This window comes from Pseudopodoces humilis, chromosome 22 (assembly GCF_049639895.1).
Source record: "Pseudopodoces humilis isolate 2021_Gansu_Grassland_sample_001 chromosome 22, ASM4963989v1, whole genome shotgun sequence".
NCBI classification, from domain to species: Eukaryota; Metazoa; Chordata; class Aves; order Passeriformes; family Paridae; genus Pseudopodoces; species Pseudopodoces humilis.
Genome location: NC_142221.1, coordinates 6,149,990 through 6,165,810, shown reverse-complemented (window position 1 = coordinate 6,165,810; position 15,821 = coordinate 6,149,990). Strand labels below are relative to the sequence as shown.

At 47.0% G+C, this 15,821-nt stretch overlaps 1 protein-coding gene across 9 annotated transcripts in view; it reads left to right on the top strand.

Annotated features, from left to right (window-relative positions):
* COL27A1 (collagen type XXVII alpha 1 chain) overlaps positions 1–15,821 on the top strand; it is a 182,150-nt gene that overhangs the window by 121,777 nt on the left and 44,552 nt on the right. For all 9 annotated transcript variants that reach the window (XM_088065669.1, XM_088065670.1, XM_088065668.1 and 6 more), the window contains 5 exons: positions 501–545; positions 6,143–6,196; positions 9,137–9,190; positions 9,933–9,986; positions 13,048–13,101. In XM_088065669.1, coding sequence (XP_087921795.1) covers positions 501–545; positions 6,143–6,196; positions 9,137–9,190; positions 9,933–9,986; positions 13,048–13,101 — 261 coding nt within the window. The remainder of the gene's footprint in view (positions 1–500; positions 546–6,142; positions 6,197–9,136; positions 9,191–9,932; positions 9,987–13,047; positions 13,102–15,821) is intronic.

Sequence of the window (15,821 nt, the reverse complement as noted above, 5' to 3'; positions counted from 1 at the left end):
CACTGGGATTTATCTCATGTAAGTTCTTGCTGTGGTTTTCCTGTGGGTGCTCCATGTGACAGTAACGTGAGCCTCTCTGAGGTTTTGTAGCAACAGAATCAGGGTGCAGCATTGCCTGGGAATAGTTGGGTTTCCTTTTCTTAAGCTTTGTAAAACTTTGGGATAAAGTCACTAGGACTGGGCTGGGTCTGTGACACAGGGCAGTAGATACCTTATGTTTCAATGTGGTTCTCTGAAGGATATTTTACTACAGCAGGACCAGCTTTTGGGGCGTTTCGCTCCAGAACTGCGAGTGTTTGCTCCATGTTTGTGTCAATAGTGTTTCCTGCTTTGGATTATCCTCCAAGTCACAGTTGGTTTTGTAAGACGTTATTTCTCACAGATTTTCCCCGATTCACCCTTTGCAGCCCAAATAATGGGTGTACAAAGAGCCACGTTGTGCCCAGGGCCTGGCTGGCAGTGCCAAGTAACCCTTGTGCCTTTGTCTCCTTGTCCTGCAGGGTGAGCCAGGAAACCGTGGCCGACCAGGAAAAGTTGGTGAGCAGGTAAATTCCTTATTTTCCTTGTCCCCTTGATGTGATCTCCTCTGTACAACACGCCCTGGGTGCCCAGAGTGCAGGCAGAGGGCAGTGGCCAAGGACTTCTGGCCACCTCAAAGCGGCCCACAGCCCTGGTGCTCCAGGTTCCAGGCTTTGCCAATGTAGTTTTTAAGGACAGGATTATCTGCTTTGGGTGCTATGTTGCTTTTGCTTCCCCTAAATTTTTCTAGGGAGTAGAGGAGATAGCAGCTGAAGAAACAAAACACTGGGGGAGAGAAACACTGAGCTGCATTTCATTGTAATTCCACAGAGAACATTCTGCTGGCATAACCCAGGACATGCATTATCCCTGTAGGCTTTGGGGGAACCACAAACATCAAGGAGACATCAAGGAGAAAGCAGCAATTGTTCCCACATCTCTGTCATTGAAACCAACAAACTTGTCCACCAACAACCCTGAAAGTGAAACCACGGGGCCTCCAATGTACTCTGTGTGTTCCTGCACCACCACACCGAGCAGGCTGTGGCAGCTGGCCCTGGCGCTGTGGGTGTTGCTTCTCACCACTGCTGTCCTTCCCAACACTTTCCCTGCTGGGGTCAGCATGCTTGGTCTGCTTTGGTTTAGCTTGTCAGCCTCTCTGGCTCTTCTTTACCCTGTGTGCAACAGCCAGGGGTCACTTCCACCAAGGGTTTCTGACCAAACAAGTCCAAAAAAGTCAAGGTGGATCCTTTTCAGTACCAACAGTCTGATACCAGCCTCAGTATCTATCAAAGGTTTGGAAATTAGAACTTCTGTTTGGAAATTAGAGCCATTTCTGTGTTATGGTTGTTAATTTGCTCCATGAAGAGCAAAGGAGCAAAGCTATTCCTCACATCTGAGTTCTACATGCAGCTTTATCAGACTCTGCACGATCTCAGGGAATACTTTCCAGTGCTTTGTGCCTCAGCTTCCCCTCCTGTGGAAGGTGTGAGACAGCCCTGAGCAGAGCTTAGCCCAGTGCCTCCTGTTCTGAAGTGGCACCTGTGGATACTGTTAAAAATGAATATTCAGAAGTGCTTTGAGATCCTTAACCAGACATTGTCCTTGAAGGGTAAAGCATCATTAGGATTATTATTCTTTAACTTCCCTCAGGACTGACCTTGGATGAGAACTGTAGGCACTGCTCATCGAAAAGAAAACACAGCTGGCCTCTGCTGACACTGAAACCAGCACAGTGGTAGGAAAGCTGCCTGTGTTATTCTTAGTCAATTAGTCTCTGTCTAGAAATATCACACAGAAAATTTCCATTTCTGAGCCAGTCAAGTCATTAGAACAAAAATGTTTCACCAGACTAACGAGAAATAACCTCCTCTCCCATCACACCTCCACTGAACGATGCTGGAGTGTTGGGGTTTCCTTCCTCCCTCCACTTAAACTTCAGCAGCTGCTGTTTGGGCCAGGTTGGTTTTTTGCAGGGCCCTGAGAGGATGGGCTCAGGCCCTTGCCACTGAAGACACCATCACCTCACCCTGTTTTTTCTTGTGGAGACCTTGGTGTTTTCTATTCCACAGTAAGGGTGGTCTCACTTCTCAATCCTGCTGCTCTGCCCCACAAATGGGTTCTCTCAGAGGAGAAAATCTCAGCATAACAGCATGAGAAGAGATCAGCCATTCATCTTACTGGAGATTTCTTCCCTTTCTTAGGGACATCTGTTTAGGAAAACATGTGAGTTTCTGTGGGTTTCCAGTGATACTTGAGCTCTCATTGAAAAATGAGGTTTTAAGCCACAGGGCAGTCCCTGATGCATTGTTTTTCCATTGCAAGGACACAGACTGGGGAAGATCATTCATGAGATGCTTGTTGTCTCCATGTGCTGGAAGGATTCCAGCCACAGGGTGCCCCAGTACCCTGGAAATGTGTGGGTTAACCCTTCCTTGCCTGCAAATGGAGTCAGAAGGATACAAAGAGGAATACGGGGCCTCAGGCCAGGAGAGCCACCAGCCTTCCTGTCCCAGAGCTGGGAATCCACAGCAGGAGAATGTCACCAAAATGTCCATGCTGAAGGTCAGAGAGCCCTGTGGGAGAAGTAACAGGAAGGTTCTGCCATCCCAGGGAGCCCCTACTTGGCACTAGAAAATCCCAGTGAAGAGTTGTGCCAGCTGAAAGAGGCTTCAATTGATTTATGTCCTTAATGGGACTGGGGAGGTCCTGCCATAGCAGGAGCAGCTGTTTGAGTCCCTTCCCCTGTACAAGAAGTGACAGCCCTGCTCACTCATGGGGCTGTGTCAGGGTTAGCCACAGACCCATCCCTCCGTGCTGGGAGGGACAGCCAAGGCCCCTTGAAGGTCTCTTGTCCTTTAAGATCAAAGTATGTTGTCTCAATATCAGCTTTTTGAGATAATTTGTCAAAGACACCAGCACCATCTCCTTCATGTATTTCTCCTTCCAGAGGAGAGGGTCTGTAATGTCAGGTTTGCAGGTGGGGAGGTCCTGATTGTATTAACCAAGGTCAAGAGGGTCACCAAGAACGGAGCAGGGAACTGCACTGGTGCTTCCCACAAGTTAACGCTGCTCCTTTCCAACCCATTTACCTTCTCCTCCAGGGCATCTCTGACCTCCAGACATCTCCATCAGGGATTTTCAGGCACCATGGTGTTCACAACCTCTTTGATGTGACACGGTGTTGAGAGCCCAACACGGGCCCAGGGCAGGGCTGAGCCCGGTGCACAGGGGGTTAAACCACATGGCTGTTCTTTGCGGGTCAGAGCGTCCTCCTTTAAACTGTGATATTTACTGTTTTACTTTCCCTTTCTTTCATCTGAATGGGAGGATTGTACATTTACTCCCTCCCGTCCTTTGTCCCTGGTTTGTTTTGTTTTGAGTTCTAGCGAACCAGTAAAACAGAAAGGCCGTGATCGGTTCCCGCTGGGAGCGACTAGCAGTCCCGTCCCTGGGAGACCCTGCTCACACTGGGCTCGCCAGCCGCTTGTTTCTCTCAAATGGGCTATGATTTATGCAAGGCTTCATTGCTGACTTGCTCTCCGTTGATGGAGCCAAGAGGGGGGGCTTAATTATGACAGGGCTGGACAATAAATGGGGAAAGCGAGACAGGAGTTAGGAATTACAACCCACCAGTCCCCCCTCCCTTCCTTTCCCCCACCCCCCCAAGCCCCCAGCAACTTTTTAACAATCTCCATCCCTTTTCCACCATGCCCTTGGCTGGGGAATACAGCAGACTGAATCATGAGCGACATGCTGAACTCCCGTCTAATATAAATGTTTTACATTCTTTCCTGTATAGTGTGGGCCTTTATCCGGGCAGCCAGCGCTGCTGGGACTTCACGTGCATCATTACACACACTGCCCGGAGCCGTGTTTGATGCAGGCCCTCTTTTCAACCCTGGGAACCTGAGAAAAATATGTTGTGCCACAGCCATTTCAGTGTAATGACCACCATTCATGTCTGCTTTGATTAAATATTTGCCATTGGCAGCTCTTCTGGTTCTTAAAACCTAAATCTTTCTGTCTTAAAACCTAAATCTCCTTGCCTTTAGTGTCTATCCCATTTTGGCCAGTGAAGAGCATCATTACCCAATCTCCCCGTGTTTTTTTCTTATACTCCTGATAATTTACTGAGATTTACTTGGCATAGACATATCTATCTCTGTTTGTGTCTGCTTGCAGACACAGCAATGTTGGTTAATTTAGCCCAGAGCAGACAGTGCTGGCTGCAAACACTGCAGAGCTACTGTGCTGGAAGCTACAAGAACCCTGCTCTGCATCTCACGTTCACACCAAGGAACTGTCCTCTCACGTGGGGAGCAGTGACATCTTCCCCTGTGCTGTACCACAATGCACCAGCACAGGCAGAATTTTCCCTGGGTTTGGGCTGAAATGTTGGCTGTGCTCCCTTCCATCCCAAAGTTGATGTGTGCAGCAGGGCCAATGTTGATGTTCCAGCAGGTTTCTGCACAAGCTGCCTTAACAAGCAGCACATCTGAGGGGGTCTCAGGGCGGCACTGAGGGCTCTTGGTGTGCTCAGATCCCTGCAAATCCCTCTGGGAAGTACCACCAGTACACCTGGTTTCAGGACCTGGATTCCTGAGAGGCTTTTGAGGGTGGAAGCTGATGCTGCCATGGACAGTGGATCTGCAGATTGACCTTCGAGCCTGAGCTTGGATATGCAGCATCCCTGGAAGGGAGTTTGAAACAGTTTTGTTCTCAATGGGATCAACACTTGCTGCAGAGCAGGGATCCCTCTTCTGAGGGACTGGCCTAAGGAACCAGAAATTTCTTAAAGAGCATATTCACAGGAGAAAGAGAAAGAGTTCTATGGTTTTCCAAGAAATTGGAAATGAACAAGAGACATACTCTTTCTTGCTTTATTGTCTATTTTTGCCTAGCAATGCGTTTCCCTGATGCATCTCATTGCTTTGCATTCTCTGCCATAACATTTGTCTTCTTCATGGCCTTGGGCTATTGGAAGAATTTGGAAACGATGCAGTTGTGTACCTGCACTTGTGTCTGCTTGAGAGGACAATTGATCAGCAGCCTTCAGCAATGCCACCCAGTGGCAACCTTGCATAGGCAGATGTTGCAGAGTTTTCTGCTCTCCCATTGATTCCTGCACTGGGCAATCTGTGCCGAGTCCAGCTCTGTCTCAGGGGTGTCTGGTCTGGGCAGCCTGGCCACGATGACACTCTTGTGCTCCAGGACTGCCTCAGCTTCAGACACAAAGGCCATTTCAAAACAAAGAACATTTCAGAAAGGCTGGTGACACCCCTGCAGGATAGTGGAGCTTCTCTGTTTGTAGCTGTCATCCCATGGCTAATGGGTATTTCCATCATGGCACAGAGGAGACTGAGCACCAGCAGTGGCTGAGGGGATGGTCCCTTGCATCTCCAGAGCCAGAAACCACTGGAGCTGTAGGGAGGTTGCTGTATCTTAATTCTCAGGCATCTTTGCTTGAGATTGTATCTGTTTCCATCTTCCTAATTAGAAGCAGTTCTGTTTGCCTCTTCGTTATCCTGAACGTTGTTAAACCCTGAGCTTAGACTAGAGGTTTGTTCCAAGATGGTTTCTGAGTAGTGTGTGAGATCCACTGCCCTGCTGGCCTCTCTGGCTGCAGGAACCTTTATTTCCTCCTGGCATCCCACCAGCATGACACTATCCAGGGCAAAATTAGTCTGCACAAAGGGCTGAGGCAGCTTGGATTAACCCAGAGGAAGCTTACCCAGTCCAGCCACTAAAATGATGGTAAGTCTGTGCAACCCAGGAGCTCCTGCTGCAGATCTCCTGGGGAAGCTGTTTGGGGAAAAGCTCACAGAACAAAGCCACACTGTGGACTCAGCCTCTCTTCCTCCACTCATCCACTCTGCTGTGTGTTGTGGTTCTTGCAGATCCTCGTGCTGCTGTTCCAGCTGGCGCCTAAAGCAGAACCAGCTGTGGAGTTAGACATTCCCATGGCCGGGAGCAACTCCGTCCACTCTGGTAGCCAGTAGGAATTACTGAGCATTATACGAGGGATGCTGTGCTATTGCAACCAGCAAGGTGGACCAAAGGAACTGTTTACTTTCTCAGCAAATGAAAACTGAAAATTAGTTGTGCTCTCCTCTTTCCTCAGGGTCTAATGGGTTTCATTGGTCCGGTGGGGGAGCCTGGAATAGCAGGAGAAAAGGTAGGATTGCGATGAAATGGTTGTTGTAATTTTTGCAGGATGGGGAGGCTGAGGCGGGAGAAGGGTTGTGGAGATTTAAGTTGACATGTGAGTGCAACACCCAGCTGGGAATGAAGCATGTCCAGGGTGTCTGAGCTAGACTAGGACCAGGCCAAAATCATCCATTTCTCATTCAGGAATTAACATGTGCTGCCCTCCAGGGAGATGCTGTCAAATATTCCTTGAAAAATTAACTTTCTTCATTCATAATGTGCCAGGCAGTTTGTATTTAACAGTCAGCTCTGTTTTTTATGGCAATGAGGGATCCATCAGCCCTGTGTTGCTGGTCATGGGAGGAGTCCATGGGATTGAGGTTACAGATTTCTGTAGAGGTGTGCTCTGGGTTGCCAGGGGGGTCATGCTGGACCAGGGCTGAGCCTGCATTGAACAGCAATTTCTCAGGTGCACAAGAGTGCAGCCACCCATCTGAGCAAAGGCTAGTCCAAATATTTCCCTTCTGATCTGGTGAGGACCATCCTATCTGACTGCCCCTGGTTGCTTTGGGCACACTCAGGGCTGGTGCCCTCTTGGGTACAGTACAGAAACAAACCTCTTCCAGGGGAATAAAAAGGGCTTTATTTCACATAAAAATGTAAAAGGACGTTAATTTGTTTTCTATTAGAGTGTAAACTTTTATTCAGAGGCAGCTCCCAAAGACAAATCATCTGTGTCACTCATTGTATCTCACTCGCACGCTGCTGGTTTTCATTGGTGGTTTAATTATTCACAGTGCAGCCATAAAGATAGTGAAGAGCATAAAACGATGCATTCCACACATCAGTGCTCTCTTTCTCACTTTTATTGCCTCAAGCCCTGTCCTGTGGGTAATGATGTAAAGACTCTGTGACAGTTATACTGTGTTTGCTGCAGATCCATTTTATCGTCTGTCCACAGCAGCCTTTCCATCCTGTGGGCCCCGGCGGGGCAGTAGCAGAACCAATCTCAGTCCAAGCTGTCAAGGCCCACAAGAACTAAAAGGAATGACATGATGTGGGCTGCATTTTAGAGAAGGAAAACAGAGGAATAAAGAGTCTGTGATGTGTCCAGGGTGGTTACACAGAAAATTGGTGCTTGAGTGAGCTGTCTCATTGGCAGCTGCAGCCCTGAATTGAATGAAGAATAAGGCATTTGCCATGCAGGAGACATGGGAAGATCTTTTTCTCTATTCCATTAAGTTCACATCTGCCCCTGTGCCTTCTGTGCCAAAGCCTTGACCACATGAGGTATCCTCAGCTTCCAGATCAGCTCTGTAATGTGATGTTACATCAGTGTCAAGGCAAACCCGGGCTGCCCTTTGAAAATCTGCCCTTGGAGATCCTCAGCACAGCTGGGATTTCCATCAGGCTTCTCTACCAGGACAAACTTAGGGATGACAGAAATAGCTATCATCAAATCAAAACCTCAATCAGGCCTCCAGTTGGCATAGTATCCTACAGCTTACTACGCTCTTGTGAGCTAAATGAAGTGGGAAATATGCTTCCATTAGACATAGCTGAGTCAGCAATCTCCATCCTGAGAGCTGCAAAACTTAAGACTGAAGCCAGCAGAATCCAAAGATTATCAAAGAGAACAATACAGTAAATACACACTTAATAAAATCCATCCATTCAGGGAGAAAAAAATCCGTACATTGGTTTACAAGGGCCAACTGGTGACAACACAAACTCTGGGGTTTGTTTTTAATAAGCTCCTTAGAGCCCAGAAGGGATTTCCCCTTATGCTTTTTGCTGTTGGAAGGTAGGACAGATTTTGGGCTTAAACTAATTGGCAGCATTTGCTAAATCCTCCTTCCTCATCCCCCTGAGCATACAAATCTAACACACCTAATTCCCAGTGCATCCCTGGGGCCAGAGGGAGACTACAGACAGTTGTGTGGGAATTGCCACCATCTCCCAAAGGAGCTGTGTCCCAAAGGAGATGAGTCCAAAAGGAGATGTATCCCAAAGGAGATGTGTCCCAAAGGAGATGAGTCCAAAAGGAGATGTGTCCCAAAGGAGCTATGTCCCAAAGGAGATGAGTCCAAAAGGAGATGTGTCCTAAAGGAGATGTGTCCCAAAGGAGATGTGTCCCAAAGGAGATGGGTCCCAAAGGAGATGTGTCCCAAAGGAGATGTGTCCCATTACTAAAGCCACACCTTCATGTCACCCTCACATCAACAGGTTGTGGTGGTGCTCCTGGGGGCTTAACCATTTTGTCTCCTACCTTTGGGTCAAGGATGTATTCATGGCAAGTGAGATGGTCTGCATGAGGGGATAAAGAAGACTTTTGTGGTGAATAAGCGATGTCTTGGTACATAAAGCTTTTCAACCACTTGTTTTAGAAGGGATCCTACCTTTAAGGTGGGCTGAGGAGTCATCCAGCTCCAAGCCCCTCATAAATCAGACCTCCAGGTCATTGTTGCTGGCACTGTGGTCTCAGCATGAGCCACAGGACTGGAAGTTCCCCCAAAACACCCACAGTCTCCTCTGAAAGCACCAGGCAGCACCTCTGTTTTTTTCCACCTTGATTCCCTGCTCTCAGCAGGGCCTCTAAATCCATGGCTCTGAAACTGCCAGCACACGTAGGGATTGTGATACTGTAGAACAGGCATGTCATGCCTTGGGTGGGAAGGGCTGGAGATTTCCTTGGGTTCAGTCCTAGCACTGTTTGGAATTGAAGGTGATGTGCCTGTTTTCTTCACACCTTGGTGGTTTTGATGGCAGGAGTAAAGTCCCCTCTCTTGGGATGTGGAGGATTAGTTAATTCCTGCAATCCTTCCCTACTCTGATGAGAGGGATGGAAAGAGAGTAATACTGGAAGCATTTCTGGTAGAAAGCTGATGGCATAGACATGAATTGGTGAATTTTTTTAGTTGTTTCATTGCTCTGGATCACTCTTCCCTATGCACCTGTCTCTCTCCAGGGTGACCGTGGCTCAGTGGGACCCCCAGGCCCTCCAGGAGTCAAGGGGTCGATGGTAAGGAGTAAGTCTGCATTCTCTCACTCTTGCTGCTGCCTCTGTCTCTGTCCTAGCCAAAGGTGCGGCTTCTCCTGGTCTTTCAGTTTCATGGCAACAGCTGCAATTTCTTCCCATGTCTGTGGGGATGGGAATGGGCATTTGACTGGGTGGATATTGAGGCGTAGCCTGTCCCCAGAAGTTGTGTCCAGCAGTTTCCCCTTCAGTTTTGAGGTGTGTTCTGTGGCTCCATCAGCTGAAGGACTGCCTGTTCCCAAGCATCCTGGCTCTGGAACACACAGTGCCCACCAACAAGGATCTGTCCAAGCTGCCCAGAGCAGCTGGAAGTGCAGGGTGCTTGGGCAGCACAGTCACTGTGCCTTGCTGTGCGCTGCCTTTCGGGGATCTACATTTAGGAATTTAACAGTGGGGACCTCAGCTGGATCTTGTCTTGCTCTGACACTCGTTTCCTGTCTACCATAGTACAAGACCCAAAGACATATTTTCATATTACTTCAGTCCATTCTCTTCTATGCTGTTCAGAAAATCTTGCTGCTGATGTTGCTGGCTGGGTTGGAGCTGGGGTAGTGACAGCCTGGCCATTTCCTTCTGCCCCTGAGCAATTTTACCCTGAAAATATCAGTTCTGCCTGACCTTGCAAGCAACCAACAATGCCATTTCCCTGTCTTCCCACTTGGAGGAAGAAGGTCTGTGCAGATTGTGGATATTCACAGCAGGCATGTTCTTCTTCCTTCCCTTTTAGGGGCACCCTGGGATGCCAGGAGGAGTGGGTTTTCCTGGGATCCCTGGACCAACAGTAAGTAAAGGCTATCATCACCTTGTAATGGGCTAAGTCAAGCAACTGTATTCCAGTTTGAGTTTGATATGAACAAGAGATATGGGGAAAGGGATGGGACATGGGTGGGAGCAACATGGAAAGAGACACAGGAAAAGAACAGTGCTTAATTCAAAAAGCTGTAGCCCATTTCCCTAAGGAGGGATGCAGAAGTCGCAATCCAGCCTCAATCTTTTAGCAGGACACAAGCTCCCTAGTTCAAGGTGTTGTGGGCTGGGAATGGTTGGCAGTGTGGTGATCACACCACAGTGATGCATCACAGTCATTTATCACATTTATCACAGTGACCACGTCATGCAGTGTGACTGTCCTGCGTGGTCAAAGCCCTGCTGGCATGAGAGGAGCAGCAGAGCAGCTTCCCCAGACAGTCCCTCCATCTGGACAGGCTCATCTGGCACACTGCAGCCGTGGCTGGAGCATGCAATTGCCATGGAGGCAGATTTTAGCCTGGCTCCAGTTTCCCACAGATGTTCTTTAGATGTAGTTTGGGCTCTCCCAGCATCACAAGTGTTGCTGGAGCCAACAAAAAGAGAGCCCTGGGTGGATGCAGGGAATGGATTTTGCTCAGTGTGTGAATTCCCACAGTGCTGGTAACTGGGAGGAAGAGCACAGCAGTGAAATGCCTGGGAAGTGCCAAAGGTGTGGCCTCCAAACCAGGGTCAATTCTGCCACTGCCAGGAGCTCGAGGATGCTCTGGGTACACTGGCTGCAGGCAGCTGCTGCCTGGGCACAGACTGTGCAGTATCAAGCGAGTGGAGGTGAAAAAAAGAGAAAATCTGAGGTGAAGCAGCACTCATGGTGACTCATCTCTGCCTGGAGAGCAGCAACGTGGCACCAGCCAGGTCCTTACAGTAAAAGCAGCATGATGCCACCCGCAGCCCCCAGCCCTGAGCTGCTCTGTGACCCCTCATGGCAGCACTTGCTGTTGACAGAAGCCGAGGGGGCAGCTGGATATCTGTAGATGTCCCATTTTTAGCACCTTCCCATCATGTTAGCAGCTCCCTGAGTTGGGGACAGCTGAAGCAGTGGGCTCCCTCCTGCTCCAGGCCTGTGAGCACCCATGGCCGAGGCAGTTTCTGTGACAGAGAGCTCAAGCCCTGAGCACCATCCCTGCACCACTAAATGTACATTCAACTGAAGCCAAATTTTGTCTGTCTTCACTGGGCCATAACAATAACATGAGCTGAGGCATCAGATCCAGGTGGAGATACCAAAACCTCTCAGCAAGGCTCTGGGAGCTGAGGCGGTCCCTGGGTCCTTCCGCTTCCTTCAGTTCCCTCTTCTCCTGCAGGCAAATAACAAATTCGTCCAAGCAAAATGTTTGCTCCACAACTGCATTTTAAAAAGTCATAATTCAATAAGCCAAACTTCCCCACAGAGCCAGTAAATCAAATAATCTCCTAATATCAAATCCCCACTCATTAACTCCAGCTGTTTTTCCACCAAACATTCCTTATTTGCCTTTCAAGCCAGACCTGAGGCATGCAATTGTTGTTTGTCCTAAACTGTTAAAATCTTTGAATGAGCCTTAGCAGTGATGGGTGATTAATTCAACAAAGGATGACTGGAAATGGGAAGCAAAGTCAGTGGTAGGAAACTTTGCCCTTGGTTTCAGCTTTCTGAGGCATGTGAATTCCTTTTTCCTCTTCTTACCATTATGCTGCATCTTTTCTGTTAATATACAGTTTTGAAAATAATGTGTATATATAGGAATATTGGCCATGTATCTTCTCCTAAACAGTTCATTGAAATTCCAGCAGGGTATCTAGCTGTTCCCTCAACATTTGCCATCATGAATGTTTCTGTCCTTGTATTTCCATAAGGTATTTGGGACAGGCTGAGACTTCCAGAGATTCCAAATACCAACTAAGGACTTCATTTCAGTCCATGGTTATCATCAAAATCTCTATAAAACAGGCATCAAACACATCCACTGCCTGTGCCAGTCATTGCTATCCTCACTACCAAAACTGAGATGTGCTGTGATCACAAATGCAGTTACAGTCAGCTGACTTTTCCATACTGAGAACAGCTCAGCATTTATATCCTGAACTTACATGCCATGCACAAAAGCAAAATCTTCATAAATTGCAGCAGTAGGAGCAGTAGGAAGATCACAGTCCAATTCTCCTCTGATCCATGGTGGAGTTTGCAGGGCTGACAGTTGGTAAAAGCTATTAATATGTAAACAGCCAAATTTGATGTGGGATGTTTGAGAGAGCAAGGAGTGAATGTGTCATTTTGAGGTTTTCTCTTCTGACAGCAGAAAGGCACTAACTAACTTTAAATATCAGGTTTAAAAGCTGTGATACAGAACTACATCATGTTAAATAAATACATCCTTTTTTTTCTACTCTGATAAATATTTTAGGAAAAAACCTGGTTTTCTCTATTTTCTGTATGCACATTAATGAATCATGTGTGTACAAATCCAGATTAAAAGAAAACCTGAAGTCTTTCTCTAATTTTAAGAACAGGATCATCCACAACACCAACAGTTCGCATTAAATTAATATCTGTCTGCCAGTATCAATATTTATGCAGCATTAACAGGGCAACAGTTATTTTAAGATAGTATTTAGCTGAAAAGATCAAACTTGGATACCAAAGATGAGGTGTCTGATTTTGTATTTGGACATCTAAAAACCAGATCTCAGTTATTATTATTTTTGAACAGATGCTGAGCAACAGCTGCTTTTAATAGATTCAGAGGATTCTGGATGTTCAATTTCTCTTTACATCACACCACTGACACAGGTAACAGGCTGCAGGTCATTAAGCATACAAACCTCAGCCAGGATCTTTGGCCTAAATGTTCACAATCCAAAGACAATCCATGACTTTAAAAAAAAAAAAACCACCATTTATAGACAAGTAAAAATGGTGATGTTTTTAGCAAGTGTTTAATGAATCAATCTGCTGGTCAAGGGTCTGCATCTGAGGGCCCTGCAGATCATATAGGAATTTAGGGTCTTACCAAAGCTTCTGCCTTCCTCATTTTGTTTCCTTTTTCCCCTTGCAGGGTCCGGCAGGAGCCCGTGGTGCACCAGGGGTCCGAGGAATGAAAGGCCGCAGGGTAAGCGCTCTCCATGAGCTTTCATCCCTCTCCTCTTCCAGACACTGGAAAAACAATCTGGAGGTCTAGTCTGGGGGTGTGAAGATGAGCAGAAGTTGGGCAGCACCCCCACGTTTCTGCTGCACATAAAGGCTGTGTGGTCCTTGAAATAAATCTTAACAGGGAAGTGACTGCAAAGGATGTGTAAGGGCAGAGGGGTGTCCAGAGTACAGGTTATCATGGAAGTGGTCCAGCCTGTCTTTTCCAACTAGCTGCCATGTCAAAACACAGTTTATGGATGCTTCTGGTGAGATTGATGAAGATATAATTGCCTGAAGATATAGATGGGCTGTGGGAAAGGGTGCAGGTAGAAAACCAGAAAAGGTGCTTTCATTGCTATGGGAGAAAAAAATAGCTGAGATATGAAGTGCTGTGATATAACCAGAGGCAGATGAAGGAGGAAAGGGTATGTCATGACATAGAATTAAGAGACCAGGCTGACAGAAATGGAGCTGGGCTGTTCTACCCATGTGTTCCCCTCAGTCCCACAGGATTGACTTCTCCGGGCAGGGCTCCACAGGCATGTGAGGAAAGTGTGCTTTGCATTGTCAGTAGATCATATTATAAGCATGTCCTTTGCCTTTCTAAGGATTTTTCCAGCCCTGATTTTATGTGTACATACCTCAACAGAGCCACCCTGTAAGCACAGGTGACTCCTCACCCTGCCTGGCACCACTGGCAGTGCTATCAGTTCCCATTTCCCCCAACAAAGAGCTCACATTCACTCAGAGTCAGTTCTTGTGTGGTTCTCCCCACCCTGTTTGGGTGACAGCCGACAGGACACTGACCTCTAGACCTGCCAAAGCTGCTTGTTTTCCTGCCTGTGACATCCAGCCCCCGTCCCACTGAGCTCTTCAATCTTTCTTCTCCAACGGGATATTTATTGCAGGAGCATTCCTGCTTGGATTGTTTTTCCTTGTCCAGCTGCTTTACAAAGTATTAATAGCAAGCATACATGAGTTCTGCTGAAGTCCCCAACAACAACATATTTTGCATTTCTCCCTCCAAGTATCTGTTTCCTTGTTTCATTTTCAAGGACATACACTGGAGTAAACTATACATTTTACCTACTCCCACTTTCTGCTTCTCCTGCAGCGGTATTGGAGCGGGGTAAAACTCTGCCTAAAGCTCTACCAGCAAGAACTGAGCCTCTGGATCTGCTGCTGGTGCTCCTGCTCTCAGCTCCCATTGCTGGGCTGTGCTGTGGTGGAGAGCTGGTGTTGTTTGAGCACTGCACTGATATAATCCACACAGAATTTGTGAGGCAGAGGGATGTGCTCTCTGAGATCCCCAGCAGGAAGGAGGAACCTGGGCTTTGCTGTGAAATTCTACAGATTTCAGTGGATATGATGTAGAGAAGTCAGTATTGTAAGAACCAGCAGGTCTCCTGCCTGGAGGATTTCTGGTTTGAATCTCTCTCATTCACATTTTCCTTCTCTTCATACTCTTAGAAGATATTCCAGGCACATAGTATCCTATGTTTGCTTACTTGCTCCTGTGATTCCGGCTCTTGCTTCACTCAGGATGGGGAAATGACCCCCCAATTGTAATTTCAGACATTACCCTCTGTCAATCCTAGCTTACAGAAGGGATGTAATTCAGTTCAGAGTGGAAACATGAATGCAGCCCCTGCCAGATGTTTGTGGATTCTATGAGCTCTGTTTGTAGATGCTTCATTAAAGTTATTCTGCTTTTGAAGGAAACGTAAGTAGCAAATATGGTTTTGATTGTAAAGAACAATGGAGACTTTTTGGGGTCTGCACTTATGTTGTGATAGGTTTTATATTGTCAAGATATGTATATTTTAAAAAGAAAAGCTTTTAAAAAATTGTAGCCTTCTTTTTAATCCTGACAAGAGCTATTGTTCCTTCACAAGTCTTTGTTTATTCCACCAAACTGATGCTGAGCAATCTTCCTCAAACATTATTTTCCTTTCTCCTCTTCCCCAAGGAGAAGAAACTTGGAGATGTGAGCCCAGGTTCATTTCCCTTCATCTGTACTCAGTGTAGCACTTACTGGATATGTGCTTAACATGCAGCTAGTGACAGCTACGTACATGCTTAAACCTAATTACTGAACCAAATCAAGGTTTAAATTTGGAGGCAGTTGGTCCAGCAAGCCCCTCGCCCTATGTCACTTAAATCCTAAAGCACATTTCTGTTAATCAGCTCCTCACAGCAGGAGGATGTGTGGTAAGGATAATGTCATCAAAAAGACTGGGAATCTCTATGAAAGGCTGAATATCAACCAGAGCCATGATTTTGTAACTCACATTATAAAGGTGAAATCCTACTGTAAAGTGCCTTACCTTGCCCTATTCTCCTGGCCAAGGTGCTTGTCATTATTTCTATAATTTTATCCTCTCTCTGCTGGGTTTTGGCTCAGGTGATACAGAGGAGCTTTTCAAATCCCAAAGCACATTTCTCTTTTCCACTTTGCCATTCATTCATCCAGCTCCTGCATCAGCTGCTGCCCAGGTGAAGCCTGCAAATCCAAGATAAGGGGAGCACACCTGCACTCCAGGCCCTTTGCTGCTCCGTGCCAGAGGGAAAGAATTGCTGCCTCTGCCACGTGGACCTGATGATTTCCAGCATCACCAACTCCAGCAATTTGTAAATGCCAGGGATTTGTAAAGTGGTGTTATCTAAACAAACCTGAAAATATTTGCCTTTCCAAGCCCA